The following is a 16125-nucleotide window of genomic DNA, read 5'->3' on the forward strand; positions in this document are numbered from 1 at the left end:
GGGAATGGTCTGTGTGGTGATCTATGGGAATGGTCTGTATGGTGATCTATTGGAATGGTCTGTGTGGTGATCTATTGGAATGGTCTGTGTGGTGATCTATTGGAATGGTCTGTGTGGTGATCTATTGGAATGGTCTGTGTGGTGATCTATTGGAATGGTCTGTGTGGTGATCTATTGGAATGGTCTGTGTGGTGATCTATTGGAATGGTCTGTGTGGTGATCTATGGGAATGGTCTGTGTGGTGATCTATTGGAATGGTCTGTGTGGTGATCTATGGGAATGGTCTGTGTGGTGATCTATTGGAATGGTCTGTGTGGTGATCTATTGGAATGGTCTGTGTGGTGATATATTGGAATGGTCTGTGTGGTGATCTATTGGAATGGTCTGTGTGGTGATATATTGGAATGGTCTGTGTGGTGATCTATTGGAATGGTCTGTGTGGTGATCCGAGTACCTGCCAGATCTGTAGAACCAGATACAGTATGTGAGATGTAATTTGTAATTTATGGCAAGAATGTTCGCAGTTCCTTTTTCTATGTGAACTTCGTTTTTTTGGGGTGTGGCTATCACAGTAACTCTGAAGAAGACAAAGAACTCAGCGTCATCTCACCTGGATAAGCACTCTAATGCTTACAAAGGGTCATTGGTGGCAGCTGGTATTTGTATTTCCAGCAGTAGTAACTGATTGTCCTTCTCGTCTCTGTAGATCTGGAGAAAGTATGATGCTGACAGCAGTGGATACATATCAGCTGTGGAGCTGAAGGTAATGTTAACTCCACTCCTACACACAGAAGGTAATGTTAACTCCACTCCTACACACAGAAGGTAATGTTAACTCCACTCCTACACACAGAAGGTAATGTTAACCCCACTCCTACACACAGAAGGTAATGTTAACTCCACTCCTACACACAGAAGGTAATGTTAACTCCACTCCTACACACAGAAGGTAATGTTAACTCCACTCCTACACACAGAAGGTAATGTTAACTCCACTCCTACACACAGAAGGTAATGTTAACTCCACTCCTACACACAGAAGGTAATGTTAACTCCACTCCTACACACAGAAGGTAATGTTAACTCCACTCCTACACACAGAAGGTAATGTTAACTCCACTCTACACACAGAAGGTAATGTTAACTCCACTCCTACACACAGAAGGTAATGTTAACTCCACTCCTACACACAGAAGGTAATGTTAACTCCACTCCTACACACAGAAGGTAATGTTAACTCCACTCCTACACACAGAAGGTAATGTTAACTCCACTCCTACACACAGAAGGTAATGTTAACTCCACTCCTACACACAGAAGGTAATGTTAACTCCACTCCTACACACAGAAGGTAATGTGGTTTAACTCCACTCCTACATACAGAAGGTAATGCTGTCTAACTCCACTCCTACACACAGAAGGTAATGTTGTCTAACTCCACTCCTACACACAGAAGGTAATGTTAACTTCACTCCTACACACATAAGGTAATGTGTTTTAACTCCACCCCCACACACAGAAGGTAATCTTGTCTAACTCCACTCCTACACACAGAAGGTAATGTGGTTTAACTCCACTCCTACACACAGAAGGTAATGTTGTCTAACTCCACTCCTACACACAGAAGGTAGTGGTGTCTAACTCCACTCCTACACACAGAAGGTAATGTGGTTTAACTCCACCCCCACACACAGAAGGTAATGTGGTTTAACTCCACTCCTACACACAGAATGTAATGTGGTTTAACTCCACTCCTACACACAGAAGGTAATGTTAACTCCACTCCTACACACAGAAGGTAATGTTGTCTAACTCCACTCCTACACACAGAAGGTAATGTTGTCTAACTCCACTCCTACACACAGAAGGTAATGTGGTTTAACTCCACTCCTACATACAGAAGGTAATGCTGTCTAACTCCACTCCTACACACAGAAGGTAATGTTGTCTAACTCCACTCCTACACACAGAAGGTAATGTTAACTTCACTCCTACACACATAAGGTAATGTGTTTTAACTCCACCCCCACACACAGAAGGTAATCTTGTCTAACTCCACTCCTACACACAGAAGGTAATGTGGTTTAACTCCACTCCTACACACAGAAGGTAATGTTGTCTAACTCCACTCCTACACACAGAAGGTAGTGGTGTCTAACTCCACTCCTACACACAGAAGGTAATGTGGTTTAACTCCACCCCCACACACAGAAGGTAATGTGGTTTAACTCCACTCCTACACACAGAATGTAATGTGGTTTAACTCCACTCCTACACACAGAAGGTAATGTTAACTCCACTCCTACACACAGAAGGTAATGTGGTTTAACTCCACTCCTACACACAGAAGGTAATGTGGTTTAACTCCACTCCTACACACAGAAGGTAATGTGGTTTAACTCCACTCCTACACACAGAAGGTAATGTTAACTCCACTCCTACACACAGAAGGTAATGTTGTCTAACTCCACTCCTACACACAGAAGGTAATGTTGTTTAACTCCACTCCTACACACAGAAGGTAATGTGGTTTAACTCCACCCCCACACACAGAAGGTAATGTGGTTTAACTCCACTTCTACACACAGAAGGTAATGTTGTTTAACTCCACCCCCACACACAGAAGGTAATGTTGTTTAACTCCACTCCTACACACAGAAGGTAATGTTGTCTAACTCCACTCCTACACACAGAAGGTAATGTTGTCTAACTCCACTCCTACACACAGAAGGTAATGTTGTTTAACTCCACTCCTACACACAGAAGGTAATGTTGTTTAACTCCACTCCTACACACAGAAGGTAATGTTGTTTAACTCCACTCCTACACACAGAAGGTTATGTCTTCATATTTATCAAACCATGTTAGATCTGATTCCAGGGAATCAGGAAATGAACCAATAAACCATGTGAGATCTGATTCCAGGGAATCAGGAAATGAACCAATAAACCATGTGAGATCTGATTTCCGGGTATCAGGAAATGAACCAATAAACCATGTGAGATCTGATTTCCGGGTATCAGGAAATGAACCAATAAACCATGTGAGATCTGATTTCCGGGTATCAGGAAATTAACCAATAAACGATGCCCTTTTTATTTCCTCTCTCCTTCTTTGTAAACAGGGTTTCCTGAAGGACTTGTTCCAGCAGCACGGGAAGGCTGTGTCCTCCAGCAAACTGGACGAGTACACAGACGCAATGGTAAACCAACAGTCTCGTAGCCCTTTCCTGTAGTCAAATGACCATTTAGTGACCCCTAGTGGCCTCATTGGTGGAATCTTATTCATATTTTTCATAATTAATAAATACTATTTCAAAACAAATATTGATCATGTGTTCTTCTTGGTTCCTGGAGGTACTAAATATATCCTCTTGCTTCCTGGAGGAACATAGGGCCTGAACTAAATATATCCTCTTGGTTCCTGGAGGAACATAGGGCCTGTACTAAATATATCCTCTTGGTTCCTGGAGGAACATAGGGCCTGTACTAAATATATCCTCTTGGTTCCTGGAGGAACATAGGGCCTGTACTAAATATATCCTCTTGGTTCCTGTTGCCAGTCTTGGGATGCTTCCTGTCCCTTTTGGCCATGACATGCAGTCTTTATAGTCTCTCACCCACTGATTTACAATCTCTCTCTCTCCAGTGTGTGTAAAATAAGATAACTCAAGCACTACGTCTAATCAACCTAATGCAGTCATCAGTCTCTTGAACCATTAATGCAGGGTAAATGAACCTCATTCGTGGTTCTTTCAGGTCACTGAACGTGGTATAGATTCATCAGGTAGATCTGGTTGCAGTGATGTTCATTACAACCCCCCCGCCCCGCCCCGACATGAACCTATCCACCTCTTAGGGTAGAGTACTGAGAGCCTTATCAGCTCGGGGATTCGATCCACCAACCTTTCGGTTACTGGTCCATCACTCTAACCACTAGGCTACCTGCCTGCCCCTACACTCTAACCACTAGGCTACCTGCCGCCCTCCACTCTAACCACTAGGCTACCTGCCTGCCCCTCCACTCTAACCACTAGGCTACCTGCCTGCCCCTCCACTCTAACCACTAGGCTACCTGCCTGCCCCTCCACTCTAACCACTAGGCTACCTGCCTGCCCCTCCACTCTAACCACTCTGCCGCACCGATGTGGCTTGTTCCCAGACTCCTGTCAAAGGGTCATCGCAATATACTGTCACCGACTGGTTTTTCCAGTCTTATCTATACCCTGAGGCTTGTTCCCTTCTCTGAAAACGTTCTAACTTCTGCTCTAACTTTAAATGGACTTCCCCTGAGGAGAAAATGTCTTCATATTCCTTATGGGTCCTGGTCAAAAGTAGTACACTATATAGGGAATAGGGAGTCTTTTGGGACTGTGACAGGGCTGTGTTGTGGCAGCCAGCAGCAGATGCCTCTGTCCAGCTGTATTAATTATCTCATCTAACAGACTGAGATATTAGATTACCAGTGTCTGGCGGGAGACTGTCACACCTCTCCTACCGATTCACTCTGTCTGTCTCTCACCCTGCCCTGTCTCTCACCCTGCCCTGTCTGTCTCTCACCCTGCCCTGTCTGTCTCCTACCCTGCCCTGTCTGTCTCCTACCCTGCCCTGTCTCTCACCCTGCCCTGTCTGTCTCCTACCCTGCCCTGTCTGTCTCCTACCCTGCCCTGTCTCTCACCCTGCCCTGTCTGTCTCTCACCCTGCCCTGTCTCTCACTCTGCCCTGTCTCTCACTCTGCCCTGTCTGTCTCTCACCCTGCCCTGTCTGTCTCCTACCCTGGCCTGGTCTGGCATCACCCTGTCTGTCTCTCACCCTGGCCCGGTCTGGTATCACCCTGTCTGTCTCTCACCCTGCCCTGTCTGTCTCCTACCCTGGCCTGGTCTGGCATCACCCTGTCTGTCTCTCACCCTGGCCTGGTCTGGCATCACCCTGTCTGTCTCTCACCCTGCCCTGTCTGTCTCTCACCCTGGCCTGGTCTGGAATCACCCTGTCTGTCTCTCACCCTGGCCTGGTCTGACATCACCCTGTCTATCTCTCACCTTGGCCTGATCTGGCATCACCCTGTTCTGTCTCTCACCTTGGCCTGGTCTGGCATCACCCCGTTCCGTCTCTCATCCCACCCTGGTCTGGCATCACCCCATTCCGTCTCTCATCCTGGCCTGGTCTGGAATCACCCTGTTCTGTCTTTCCCCGTGGCCTGGTCTGGCATCACCCCGTTCCGTCTCTCATCCCACCCTGGTCTGGCATCACCCCGTTCCGTCTCTCACCCTGGCCTGGTCTGGAATCACCCTGTTCTGTCTCTCACCCTGGCCTGGTCTGGCATCACCCGTTCCGTCTCTCATCCCACCCTGGTCTGGCATCACCCCATTCCGTCTCTCATCCTGGCCTGGTCTGGCATCACCCCGTTCTCGTCAGAGTACTTCTAACCTGTGTATCATATTTATTATTTTCAAAGAGAGAGGCTGTCAAAATGGCAGGTTGACCTCTATTGTCGTGAGGAGACAGAGCTGAGAGATTTCCGCTTAGATAGGCCAGCTGCAAAGTCAAAATTGCCTACATTGTAACATGTATGAAAACAAAAATGTGGGTAAAGGTTAAGGTTAGGCATTAGGCTTAGCAGTGTGGTTAAGGTTAGGCATTAGGCTTAGCAGTGTGGGTAAGGTTAGGGTTAGGCATTAGGCTTAGCAGTGTGGTTAAGGTTAGGATTAGGCATTAGGCTTAGCAGTGTGGTTAAGGTTAGGGTTAGGCATTAGGCTTAGCAGTGTGGTTAAGGTTACGATTAGGCATTAGGCTTAGCAGTGTGTTTAAGGTAAGGATTAGGCATTAGGCTTAGCAGTGTGGGTAAGGTTAGGATTAGGCATTAGGTTTAGCAGTGTGGTTAAGGTTAGGGTTAGGCATTAGGCTTAGCAGTGTGGTTAAGGTTAGGGTTAGGCATTAGGCTTAGCAGTGTGGTTAAGGTTAGGGTTAGGCATTAGGCTTAGCAGTGTGGTTAAGTTTAGGATTAGGCATTAGGCTTAGCAGTGTGGTTAAGGTTAGGGTTAGGCATTAGGCTTAGCAGTGTGGTTAAGGTTAGGGTTAGGCATTAGGCTTAGCAGTGTGGTTAGGGTTAGGGTTAGGCATTAGGCTTAGCAGTGTGGTTAAGGTTAGGGTTAGGCATTAGGCTTAGCAGTGTGGTTAAGGTTAGGCATTAGGCTTAGCAGTGTGGTTAAGGTTAGGGTTAAGGTTAGGGTTAGACATTAGGCTTAGCAGTGTGGTTACGGTTAGGCATTAGGCTTAGCAGTGTGGTTAAGGTTAGGGTTAAGGTTAGGGTTAGGCATTAGGCTTAGCAGTGTGGTTAAGGTTAGGCATTAGGCTTAGCAGTGTGGGTAAGGTTAGACATTAGGCTTAGCAGTGAGGGTAAGGTTAGGGTTAAGGTTAGGGTTAGACATTAGGCTTAGCAGTGTGGTTACGGTTAGGCATTAGGCTTAGCAGTGTGGTTAAGGTTAGGGTTAAGGTTAGGGTTAGACATTAGGCTTAGCAGTGTGGTTAAGGTTAGGCATTAGGCTTAGCAGTGTGGTTAAGGTTAGGGTTAAGGTTAGGGTTAGACATTAGGCTTAGCAGTGTGGTTACGGTTAGGCATTAGGCTTAGCAGTGTGGTTAAGGTTAGGGTTAAGGTTAGGGTTAGGCATTAGGCTTAGCAGTGTGGTTAAGGTTAGGCATTAGGCTTAGCAGTGAGGGTAAGGTTAGACATTAGGCTTAGCAGTGTGGGTAAGGTTAGACATTAGGCTTAGCAGTGAGGGTAAGGTTAGACATTAGGCTTAGCAGTGTGGGTAAGGTTAGACATTAGGCTTAGCAGTGAGGGTAAGGTTAGACATTAGGCTTAGCAGTGTGGGTAAGGTTAGACATTAGGCTTAGCAGTGTGGGTAAGGTTAGACATTAGGCTTAGCAGTGAGGGTAAGGTTAGACATTAGGCTTAGCAGTGTGGGTAAGGTTAGACATTAGGCTTAGCAGTGAGGGTAAGGTTAGGCATTAGGCTTAGCAGTGTGGGTAAGGTTAGACATTAGGCTTAGCAGTGTGGGTAAGGTTAGACATTAGGCTTAGCAGTGTGGGTAAGGTTAGACATTAGGCTTAGCAGTGAGGGTAAGGTTAGACATTAGGCTTAGCAGTGTGGGTAAGGTTAGACATTAGGCTTAGCAGTGTGGGTAAGGTTAGACATTAGGCTTAGCAGTGTGGGTAAGGTTAGACATTAGGCTTAGCAGTGTGGGTAAGGTTAGACATTAGGCTTAGCAGTGAGGGTAAGGTTAGGGTTGGGTTTAATCACGTTGTGTCTCTGCCAGCTAGTGACCACTCTGCAGAGCCGCCCCCAGAACAAGACTCATAATGAAAAACACTAACGTGCGTCAACATGTGTTTATTTGTGCTCAGATCTGAACCATCGACAAACATGTTTAGTTGTCTTTTTTAAGCAGGGAAACCAGTCATCTCTAAATATATTTAATATCTCCGCTGGTCTAAAATGGCACATGGTTTATTATGCATCTATTCTTTTTTTTTCTAACAGATGAAGATTTTTGACAAAAATAAGGACGGTCGCTTGGATCTGAACGATTTGTCCAGGTACTTCTGATTGACTCTATTACAATTCTGAGTACTGAACCGTTTGGTCAGGTACTTCTGATTGACTCTATTACAATTCTGAGTACTGAACCGTTTGGTCAGGTACTTCTGATTGACTCTATTACAATTCTGAGTACTGAACCGTTTGGTCAGGTACTTCTGATTGACTCTATTACAATTCTGAGTACTGAACCGTTTGGTCAGGTACTTCTGATTGACTCTATTACAATTCTGAGTACTGAACCGTTTGGTCAGGTACTTCTGATTGACTCTATTACAATTCTGAATGCTGAACCGTTTGGTCAGGTACTTCTGATTGACTCTATTACAATTCTGAGTACTGAACCGTTTGGTCAGGTACTTCTGATTGACTCTATTACAATTCTGAATGCTGAACCGTTTGGTCAGGTACTTCTGATTGACTCTATTACAATTCTGAATGCTGAACCGTTTGGTCAGGTACTTCTGATTGACTCTATTACAATTCTGAATACTGAACCGTTTGGTCAGGTACTTCTAATTGACTCTATTGCAATTCTGAATACTGAACCGTTTGGTCAGGTACTTCTAATTGACTCTATTACAATTCTGAATGCTGAACCGTTTGGTCAGGTACTTCTGATTGACTCTATTACAATTCTGAATACTGAACCGTTTGGTCAGGTACTTCTAATTGACTCTATTACAATTCTGAATAGTGAACCGTTTGGTCAGGTACTTCTGATTGACTCTATTACAATTCTGAATAGTGAACCGTTTAGCCAGGTACTTCTGATTGACTCTATTACAATTCTGAATACTGAACCGTTTGGTCAGGTACTTCTGATTGACTCTATTACAATTCTGAATACTGAACCGTTTGGTCAGGTACTTCTGATTGACTCTATTACAATTCTGAATAGTGAACCGTTTAGCCAGGTACTTCTGATTGACTCTATTACAATTCTGAATACTGAACCGTTTGGTCAGGTACTTCTGATTGACTCTATTACAATTCTGAATAGTGAACCGTTTAGCCAGGTACTTCTGATTGACTCTATTACAATTCTGAATACTGAACCGTTTGGTCAGGTACTTCTAATTGACTCTATTACAATTCTGAATAGTGAACCGTTTAGCCAGGTACTTCTGATTGACTGTATATTGTAGTACCAATACCTTTTCTGACTGTGTTGTTTTGCTTGATCAAGCTGTTGTTTGTTTCCTGTTTTCCTTTAGGATCCTGGCTCTAGAAGAGAATTTCATGCTTCAGTTCAAAATGGACGTGAGTTCAGTTGGTGTTTCTCCTAATGTTCATTACATTACTCTGCTAAATCTTCCCAGGAATATGGAAAATGAAACTAACCATAAATTGACTCTGTTTACAGGCCTCCAGTCAAGAAGACAGAAAGAGAGACTTTGACAAAATATTCAACCACTATGATGTTGTGAGTACAGACAGAGTACCCTCGGGGCTGGGATGATAGATTTGATTTGCAGGGTAACTGCTTCCTCTATGTGGTCTGTAAATTAAATACGAGTTGCAAAACAAGGATGTTTGGTCTGCATTCAGAGAAGACAGATTAGAATTTTGGCATGATGCTCTTCCCCATTGGTCAGAGTAACACCGGAGCTTTTAATGAGTTCTATGTTCTCTCTTCTCCATTGGTCAGAGTAACACCGGAGCTTTTAATGAGTTCTATGTTCTCTCTTCTCCATTGGTCAGAGTAACACCGGAGCTTTTAATGAGTTCTATGTTCTCTCTTCTCCATTGGTCAGAGTAACACCGGAGCTTTTAATGAGTTCTATGTTCTCTCTTCTCCATTGGTCAGAGTAACACCGGAGCTTTTAATGAGTTCTATGTTCTCTCTTCCCCATTGGTCAGAGTAACACCGGAGCTTTTAATGAGTTCTATGTTCTCTCTTCTCCATTGGTCAGAGTAACACCGGAGCTTTTAATGAGTTCTATGTTCTCTCTTCTCCATTGGTCAGAGTAACACCGGAGCTTTTAATGAGTTCTATGTTCTCTCTTCTCCATTGGTCAGAGTAACACGGAGCTTTTAATGAGTTCTATGTTCTCTCTTCTCCATTGGTCAGAGTAACACCGGAGCTTTTAATGAGTTCTATGTTCTCTCTTCTCCATTGGTCAGAGTAACACCGGAGCTTTTAATGAGTTCTATGTTCTCTCTTCTCCATTGGTCAGAGTAACACCGGAGCTTTTAATGAGTTCTATGTTCTCTCTTCTCCATTGGTCAGAGTAACACCGGAGCTTTTAATGAGTTCTCTCTTCCCCATTGGTCAGAGTAACACCGGAGCTTTTAATGAGTTCTATGTTCTCTCTTCTCCATTGGTCAGAGTAACACCGGAGCTTTTAATGAGTTCTTTGTTCTCTCTTCTCCATTGGTCAGAGTAACACCGGAGCTTTTAATGAGTTCTATGTTCTCTCTTCTCCATTGGTCAGAGTAACACCGGAGCTTTTAATGAGTTCTATGTTCTCTCTTCCCCATTGGTCAGAGTAACACCGGAGCTTTTAATGAGTTCTATGTTCTCTCTTCTCCATTGGTCAGAGTAACACCGGAGCTTTTAATGAGTTCTATGTTCTCTCTTCTCCATTGGTCAGAGTAACACCGGAGCTTTTAATGAGTTCTATGTTCTCTCTTCTCCATTGGTCAGAGTAACACCGGAGCTTTTAATGAGTTCTATGTTCTCTCTTCCCCATTGGTCAGAGTAACACCGGAGCTTTTAATGAGTTCTATGTTCTCTCTTCTCCATTGGTCAGAGTAACACCGGAGCTTTTAATGAGTTCTATGTTCTCTCTTCTCTATTGGTCAGAGTAACACCGGAGCTTTTAATGAGTTCTATCTTCTCTCTTCTTCATTGGTCAGAGTAACACCGGAGCTTTTAATGAGTTCTATGTTCTCTCTTCTCTATTGGTCAGAGTAACACTGGAGCTTTTAATGAGTTCTATCTTCTCTCTTCTTCATTGGTCAGAGTAACACCGGAACTTTTAATGAGTTCTCTCTTCTCTCTTCTTCATTGGTCAGAGTAACACCGGAGCTTTTAATGAGTTCTATGTTCTCTCTTCTCTATTGGTCAGAGTAACACTGGAGCTTTTAATGAGTTCTATCTTCTCTCTTCTTCATTGGTCAGAGTAACACCGGAGCTTTTAATGAGTTCTATGTTCTCTCTTCTTCATTGGTCAGAGTAACACCGGAGCTTTTAATGAGTTCTATGTTCTCTCTTCTCTATTGGTCAGAGTAACACTGGAGCTTTTAATGAGTTCTATCTTCTCTCTTCTTCATTGGTCAGAGTAACACCGGAGCTTTTAATGAGTTCTATGTTCTCTCTTCTCTATTGGTCAGAGTAACACTGGAGCTTTTAATGAGTTCTATCTTCTCTCTTCTTCATTGGTCAGAGTAACACCGGAGCTTTTAATGAGTTCTATGTTCTCTCTTCTCCATTGGTCAGAGTAACACCGGAGCTTTGGAAGGACCAGAGGTGGATGGCTTTGTAAAAGACATGATGGAACTGGTCAGGGTAAGTTGTGGGGAAGAATATCTGACAATATCTTTATGAATGTGCCACAAACATGTTAACACAAACTATTATAATCAACAATATGTCTTTGTAAAGGTCATGTGTATGTAAAGGTCAATACATGCTCCTATTATAATCAACAATATGTCTTTGTAAAGGTCATGTGTATGTAAAGGTCAATACATGCTCCTATTATAATTGACAATATGTCTTTGTAAAGGTCATCTTTATGAGTCAGTCTTAACATGATCCTATATGCTACCTGTTGTATTGTATATCTTTATGAGTCAGTCTTAACATGATCCTATATGATACCTGTTGTGTTGTATATCTTTATGAGTCAGTCTTAACATGATCCTATATGATACCTGTTGTGTTGTATATCTTTATGAGTCAGTCTTAACATGATCCTATATGATACCTGTTGTGTTGTATATCTTTATGAGTCAGTCTTAACATGATCCTATATGATACCTGTTGTGTTGTATATCTTTATGAGTCAGTCTTAACATGATCCTATATGCTACCTGTTGTATTGTATATCTTTATGAGTCAGTCTTAACATGATCCTATATGATACCTGTTGTGTTGTATATCTTTATGAGTCAGTCTTAACATGATCCTATATGATACCTGTTGTGTTGTATATCTTTATGAGTCAGTCTTAACATGATCCTATATGATACCTGTTGTGTTGTATATCTTTATGAGTCAGTCTTAACATGATCCTATATGATACCTGTTGTGTTGTATATCTTTATGAGTCAGTCTTAACATGATCCTATATGATACCTGTTGTGTTGTATATCTTTATGAGTCAGTCTTAACATGATCCTATATGATACCTGTTGTGTTGTATATCTTTATGAGTCAGTCTTAACATGATACCTGTTGTATTGTATATCTTTGAGTCAGTCTTAACATGATCCTATATGATACCTGTTGTGTTGTATATCTTTACGAGTCAGTCTTAACATGATCCTATATGATACCTGTTGTGTTGTATATCTTTATGAGTCAGTCTTAACATGATACCTGTTGTATTGTATATCTTTGAGTCAGTCTTAACATGATCCTATATGTTACCTGTTGTGTTGTATATCTTTATGAGTCAGTCTTAACATGATCCTATATGATACCTGTTGTGTTGTATATCTTTATGAGTCAGTCTTAACATGATCCTATATGATACCTGTTGTGTTGTATATCTTTATGAGTCAGTCTTAACATGATACCTGTTGTATTGTATATCTTTGAGTCAGTCTTAACATGATCCTATATGTTACCTGTTGTGTTGTATATCTTTATGAGTCAGTCTTAACATGATCCTATATGATACCTGTTGTGTTGTATATCTTTATGAGTCAGTCTTAACATGATCCTATATGATACCTGTTGTGTTGTATATCTTTATGAGTCCGTCTTAACATGATCCTATATGATACCTGTTGTGTTGTATATCTTTATGAGTCAGTCTTAACATGATCCTATATGATACCTGTTGTGTTGTATATCTTTATGAGTCAGTCTTAACATGATCCTATATGATACCTGTTGTGTTGTATATCTTTATGAGTCAGTCTTAACATGATCCTATATGATACCTGTTGTGTTGTATATCTTTATGAGTCAGTCTTAACATGATCCTATATGATACCTGTTGTGTTGTATATCTTTATGAGTCAGTCTTAACATGATCCTATATGATACCTGTTGTGTTGTATATCTTTATGAGTCAGTCTTAACATGATCCTATATGATACCTGTTGTGTTGTATATCTTTATGAGTCCGTCTTAACATGATCCTATATGATACCTGTTGTGTTGTATATCTTTATGAGTCAGTCTTAACATGATCCTATATGATACCTGTTGTATTGTATATCTTTATGAGTCAGTCTTAACATGATACCTGTTGTGTTGTATATCTTTATGAGTCAGTCTTAACATGATCCTATATGATACCTGTTGTATTGTATATCTTTATGAGTCAGTCTTAACATGATCCTATATGATACCTGTTGTATTGTATATCTTTATGAGTCAGTCTTAACATGATACCTGTTGTGTTGTATATCTTTATGAGTCAGTCTTAACATGATACCTGTTGTATTGTATATCTTTATGAGTCAGTCTTAACATGATCCTATATGATACCTGTTGTATTGTATATCTTTATGAGTCAGTCTTAACATGATCCTATATGATACCTGTTGTGTTATATATCTTTATGAGTCAGTCTTAACATGATCCTATATGATACCTGTTGTGTTGTATATCTTTATGAGTCAGTCTTAACATGATACCTGTTGTATTGTATATCTTTATGAGTCAGTCTTAACATGATCCTATATGATACCTGTTGTATTGTATATCTTTATGAGTCAGTCTTAACATGCTCCTATATGATACCTGTTGTGTATGTTGTTGTTATGAACATCTGACCTGGTTGGCCAAAAGGACATCTATTGTGTCCAGTGTTCTCTGTCCTGTCTGGCCATAAGGGCATCTACTGTGTCCAGTGTTCTCTGTCCTGGTTGGCCATAAGGACATCTATTGTGTCCAGTGTCCTCTGTCCTGGTTGGCCATAAGGACATCTATTGTGTCCAGTGTCCTCTGTCCTGGTTGGCCATAAGGACATCTATTGTGTCCAGTGTCCTCTGTCCTAAAGGACATCTATTGTGTCCAGTGTCCTCTGTCCTGGTTGGCCATAAGGACATCTATTGTGTCCAGTGTCCTCTGTCCTGGTTGGCCATAAGGACATCTATTGTGTCCAGTGTCCTCTGTCCTAAAGGACATCTATTGTGTCCAGTGTCCTCTGTCCTGGTTGGCCATAAGGACATCTATTGTGTCCAGTGTTCTCTGTCCTGGTTGGCCATAAGGACATCTATTGTGTACTCTGTCCTGGCTGGCCATGAGGACATCTACTGTGTACAGTGTCCTCTGTCCTGGCTGGCCAAAAGGACATCTATTGTGTCCAGTGTCCTCTGTCCTAAAGGACATCTATTGTGTCCAGTGTCCTCTGTCCTGGCTGGCCAAAAGGACATATATTGTGTCCAGTGTCCTCTGTCCTAAAGGACATATATTGTGTCCAGTGTCCTCTGTCCTAAAGGACATATATTGTGTCCAGTGTCCTCTGTCCTAAAGGTCATATATTCTGTCCAGTGTCCTCTGTATCCATCAACAACAGATGGAATGCTCCTTGACCTTCACCTCTTGACCTCATTGAACAGAACACGATAACTTTAGCCCACACATTCAATAGATCTTTATTGTCCCGGAAGAGCAATTTTTGTGCAATATAAAATACATCTAAACATAGTTTCACTACTAATGCGTTTTACCTGTTGATCTTCCATCCAGCCCAGCATCACTGGTCCAGAGCTGGACAAACTGAGGGCTGTGCTGCTGGGACACTGTGACGTCAACAAAGATGGAAAGATCCAGAGGAATGAGCTAGCGCTGTGCCTGGGAATGAAGCCCAATAAGGCCTAGTCTTCCCCGTGCAGAGAAGACCTCTAACTACAGATCCTTCCCTTCACTCTGATACATCCAGAACACCCAGAACGGATCCTTCCCTTCACTCTGATACATCCAGAACACCCAGAACGGATCCTTCCCTTCACTCTGATGCATCCAGAACACCCAGAACAGATCCTTCCCTTCACTCTGATGCATCCAGAACACCCAGAACAGATCCTTCCCTTCACTCTGATACATCCAGAACACCTAGAACTTTATGTCCAATCTTCAAAAACAAAGAAGACAACAGCTGCCAGTGTTTTAGCATGTTGTAGAACAAGCACTGTTCTGAATGATATCAATTGTCTTTTCTTGTGACAGATTCAAGATAATACAGAATAACACAGGTAGCCTACTGGTAAATTAATACAGAATAACACAGGTAGCCTACTGGTAAATTAATACAGAATAACACAGGTAGCCTACTGGTAAATTAAAGTGTATCTATTTGAAAAAGCAGGAGAAGGCTCAATGTTCAAGACTGTGTTGTGAATGATGCTTATATTTTTATGGTTGTGTTTTGTTGGCCTGGGCATAGCTGGCTATTGGACAATTTGCATGTAAGTGTAGTACTGTATTGTACATTAGGTGAGTTGCTGTTTTTAATATTATATGATGATGTTTAACAATGATAATTAAATCAAGAATACTGGCACTTGGTGTTGTGTACTATTTTCCAGATACATTTAACATTTATGTGTAGAATATTGCCTGTGTGTCTGGTCTGTTTGCTGGGTTAGAGAGGGAAGTATACTACAGTAATGGTTTGTATGGTCTGTTTGCTGGGTTAGAGAGGGAAGTCTACTACAGTAATGGTTTGTATGGTCTGTTTGCTGGGTTAGAGAGGGAAGTCTACTACAGTAATGGTTTGATTGTGGTAAACAAACTGGTTATCTAAAAAAAGAAAATATTCCAGCTGTATTCAGATCCATCACTGGATAGATGAGAGAGTCCTTGTGTAAATGTTGTATAGGGAAGTGGCTTGTAGGGCTTTGGTCAAAAGTAGTGCACTATATAGGGAACAGGGTTCCGTTTGGGACGTAGGTGTAATGAAGTGAACGCAGCTTGTGCTCCAGTTGAGAGTTTAGGTCACCATAGAAACCCATTCATTCATTCAGGAGTGGTTGGGTGGGTGGAATATCTCAATCAGCGTCCACCTGACAGAACAAACATGGTTTAGTCATCAACATCTGGTGTGTTGCCCTACATCGCCTGTATACAGAAAGGAAACGACAAACTGCTACGGTACAAAACAGATACATTCACTTTATTTCCTGTTTCGTGACAGGATCTCTGAGTCTGATATGACCTCGATACATTTTGGGGGATTTCCTGTAAGCAGATGATAAAACCATGCGCTGATCTAATTGGATTTTAAAAAATCAAATTAAAAAAACACTTGACAGGAAGTTCATTGGATGATGGAGAAAAACTCAATATTGTGTCAGATGCTGTCTTTATGTTACTGACAAAACGCTCAGAATGCATATAGA

The 16125-nt window shown here is 42.0% G+C and overlaps 1 protein-coding gene across 5 annotated transcripts in view; it reads left to right on the plus strand.

The window, feature by feature from the left end:
* Positions 1-15287, plus strand: part of LOC124023231 (secretagogin-like) — a 24643-nt gene extending 9356 nt beyond the window's left edge. For 3 of the 5 annotated variants that reach the window (XM_046337757.1, XM_046337755.1, XM_046337754.1), the window contains 7 exons: positions 707-763; positions 3125-3202; positions 7540-7595; positions 8814-8859; positions 8963-9022; positions 11042-11110; positions 14474-15287. In XM_046337757.1, the coding sequence (XP_046193713.1) occupies positions 707-763; positions 3125-3202; positions 7540-7595; positions 8814-8859; positions 8963-9022; positions 11042-11110; positions 14474-14605 (498 nt within the window). In that variant the 3' untranslated portion in view covers positions 14606-15287. Of the gene's footprint in view, positions 1-706; positions 764-3124; positions 3203-7539; positions 7596-8813; positions 8860-8962; positions 9023-9194; positions 9321-11041; positions 11111-14473 lie in introns of those variants that run through there. The other 2 variants (XR_006836677.1, XM_046337756.1) reach the window with 2 other exon arrangements.
* The last annotated feature ends 838 nt before the right edge of the window (positions 15288-16125 follow it).

The sequence above is a fragment of the Oncorhynchus gorbuscha genome, unplaced genomic scaffold (assembly GCF_021184085.1).
Source record: "Oncorhynchus gorbuscha isolate QuinsamMale2020 ecotype Even-year unplaced genomic scaffold, OgorEven_v1.0 Un_scaffold_1560, whole genome shotgun sequence".
Lineage (NCBI taxonomy): Eukaryota > Metazoa > Chordata > Actinopteri > Salmoniformes > Salmonidae > Oncorhynchus > Oncorhynchus gorbuscha.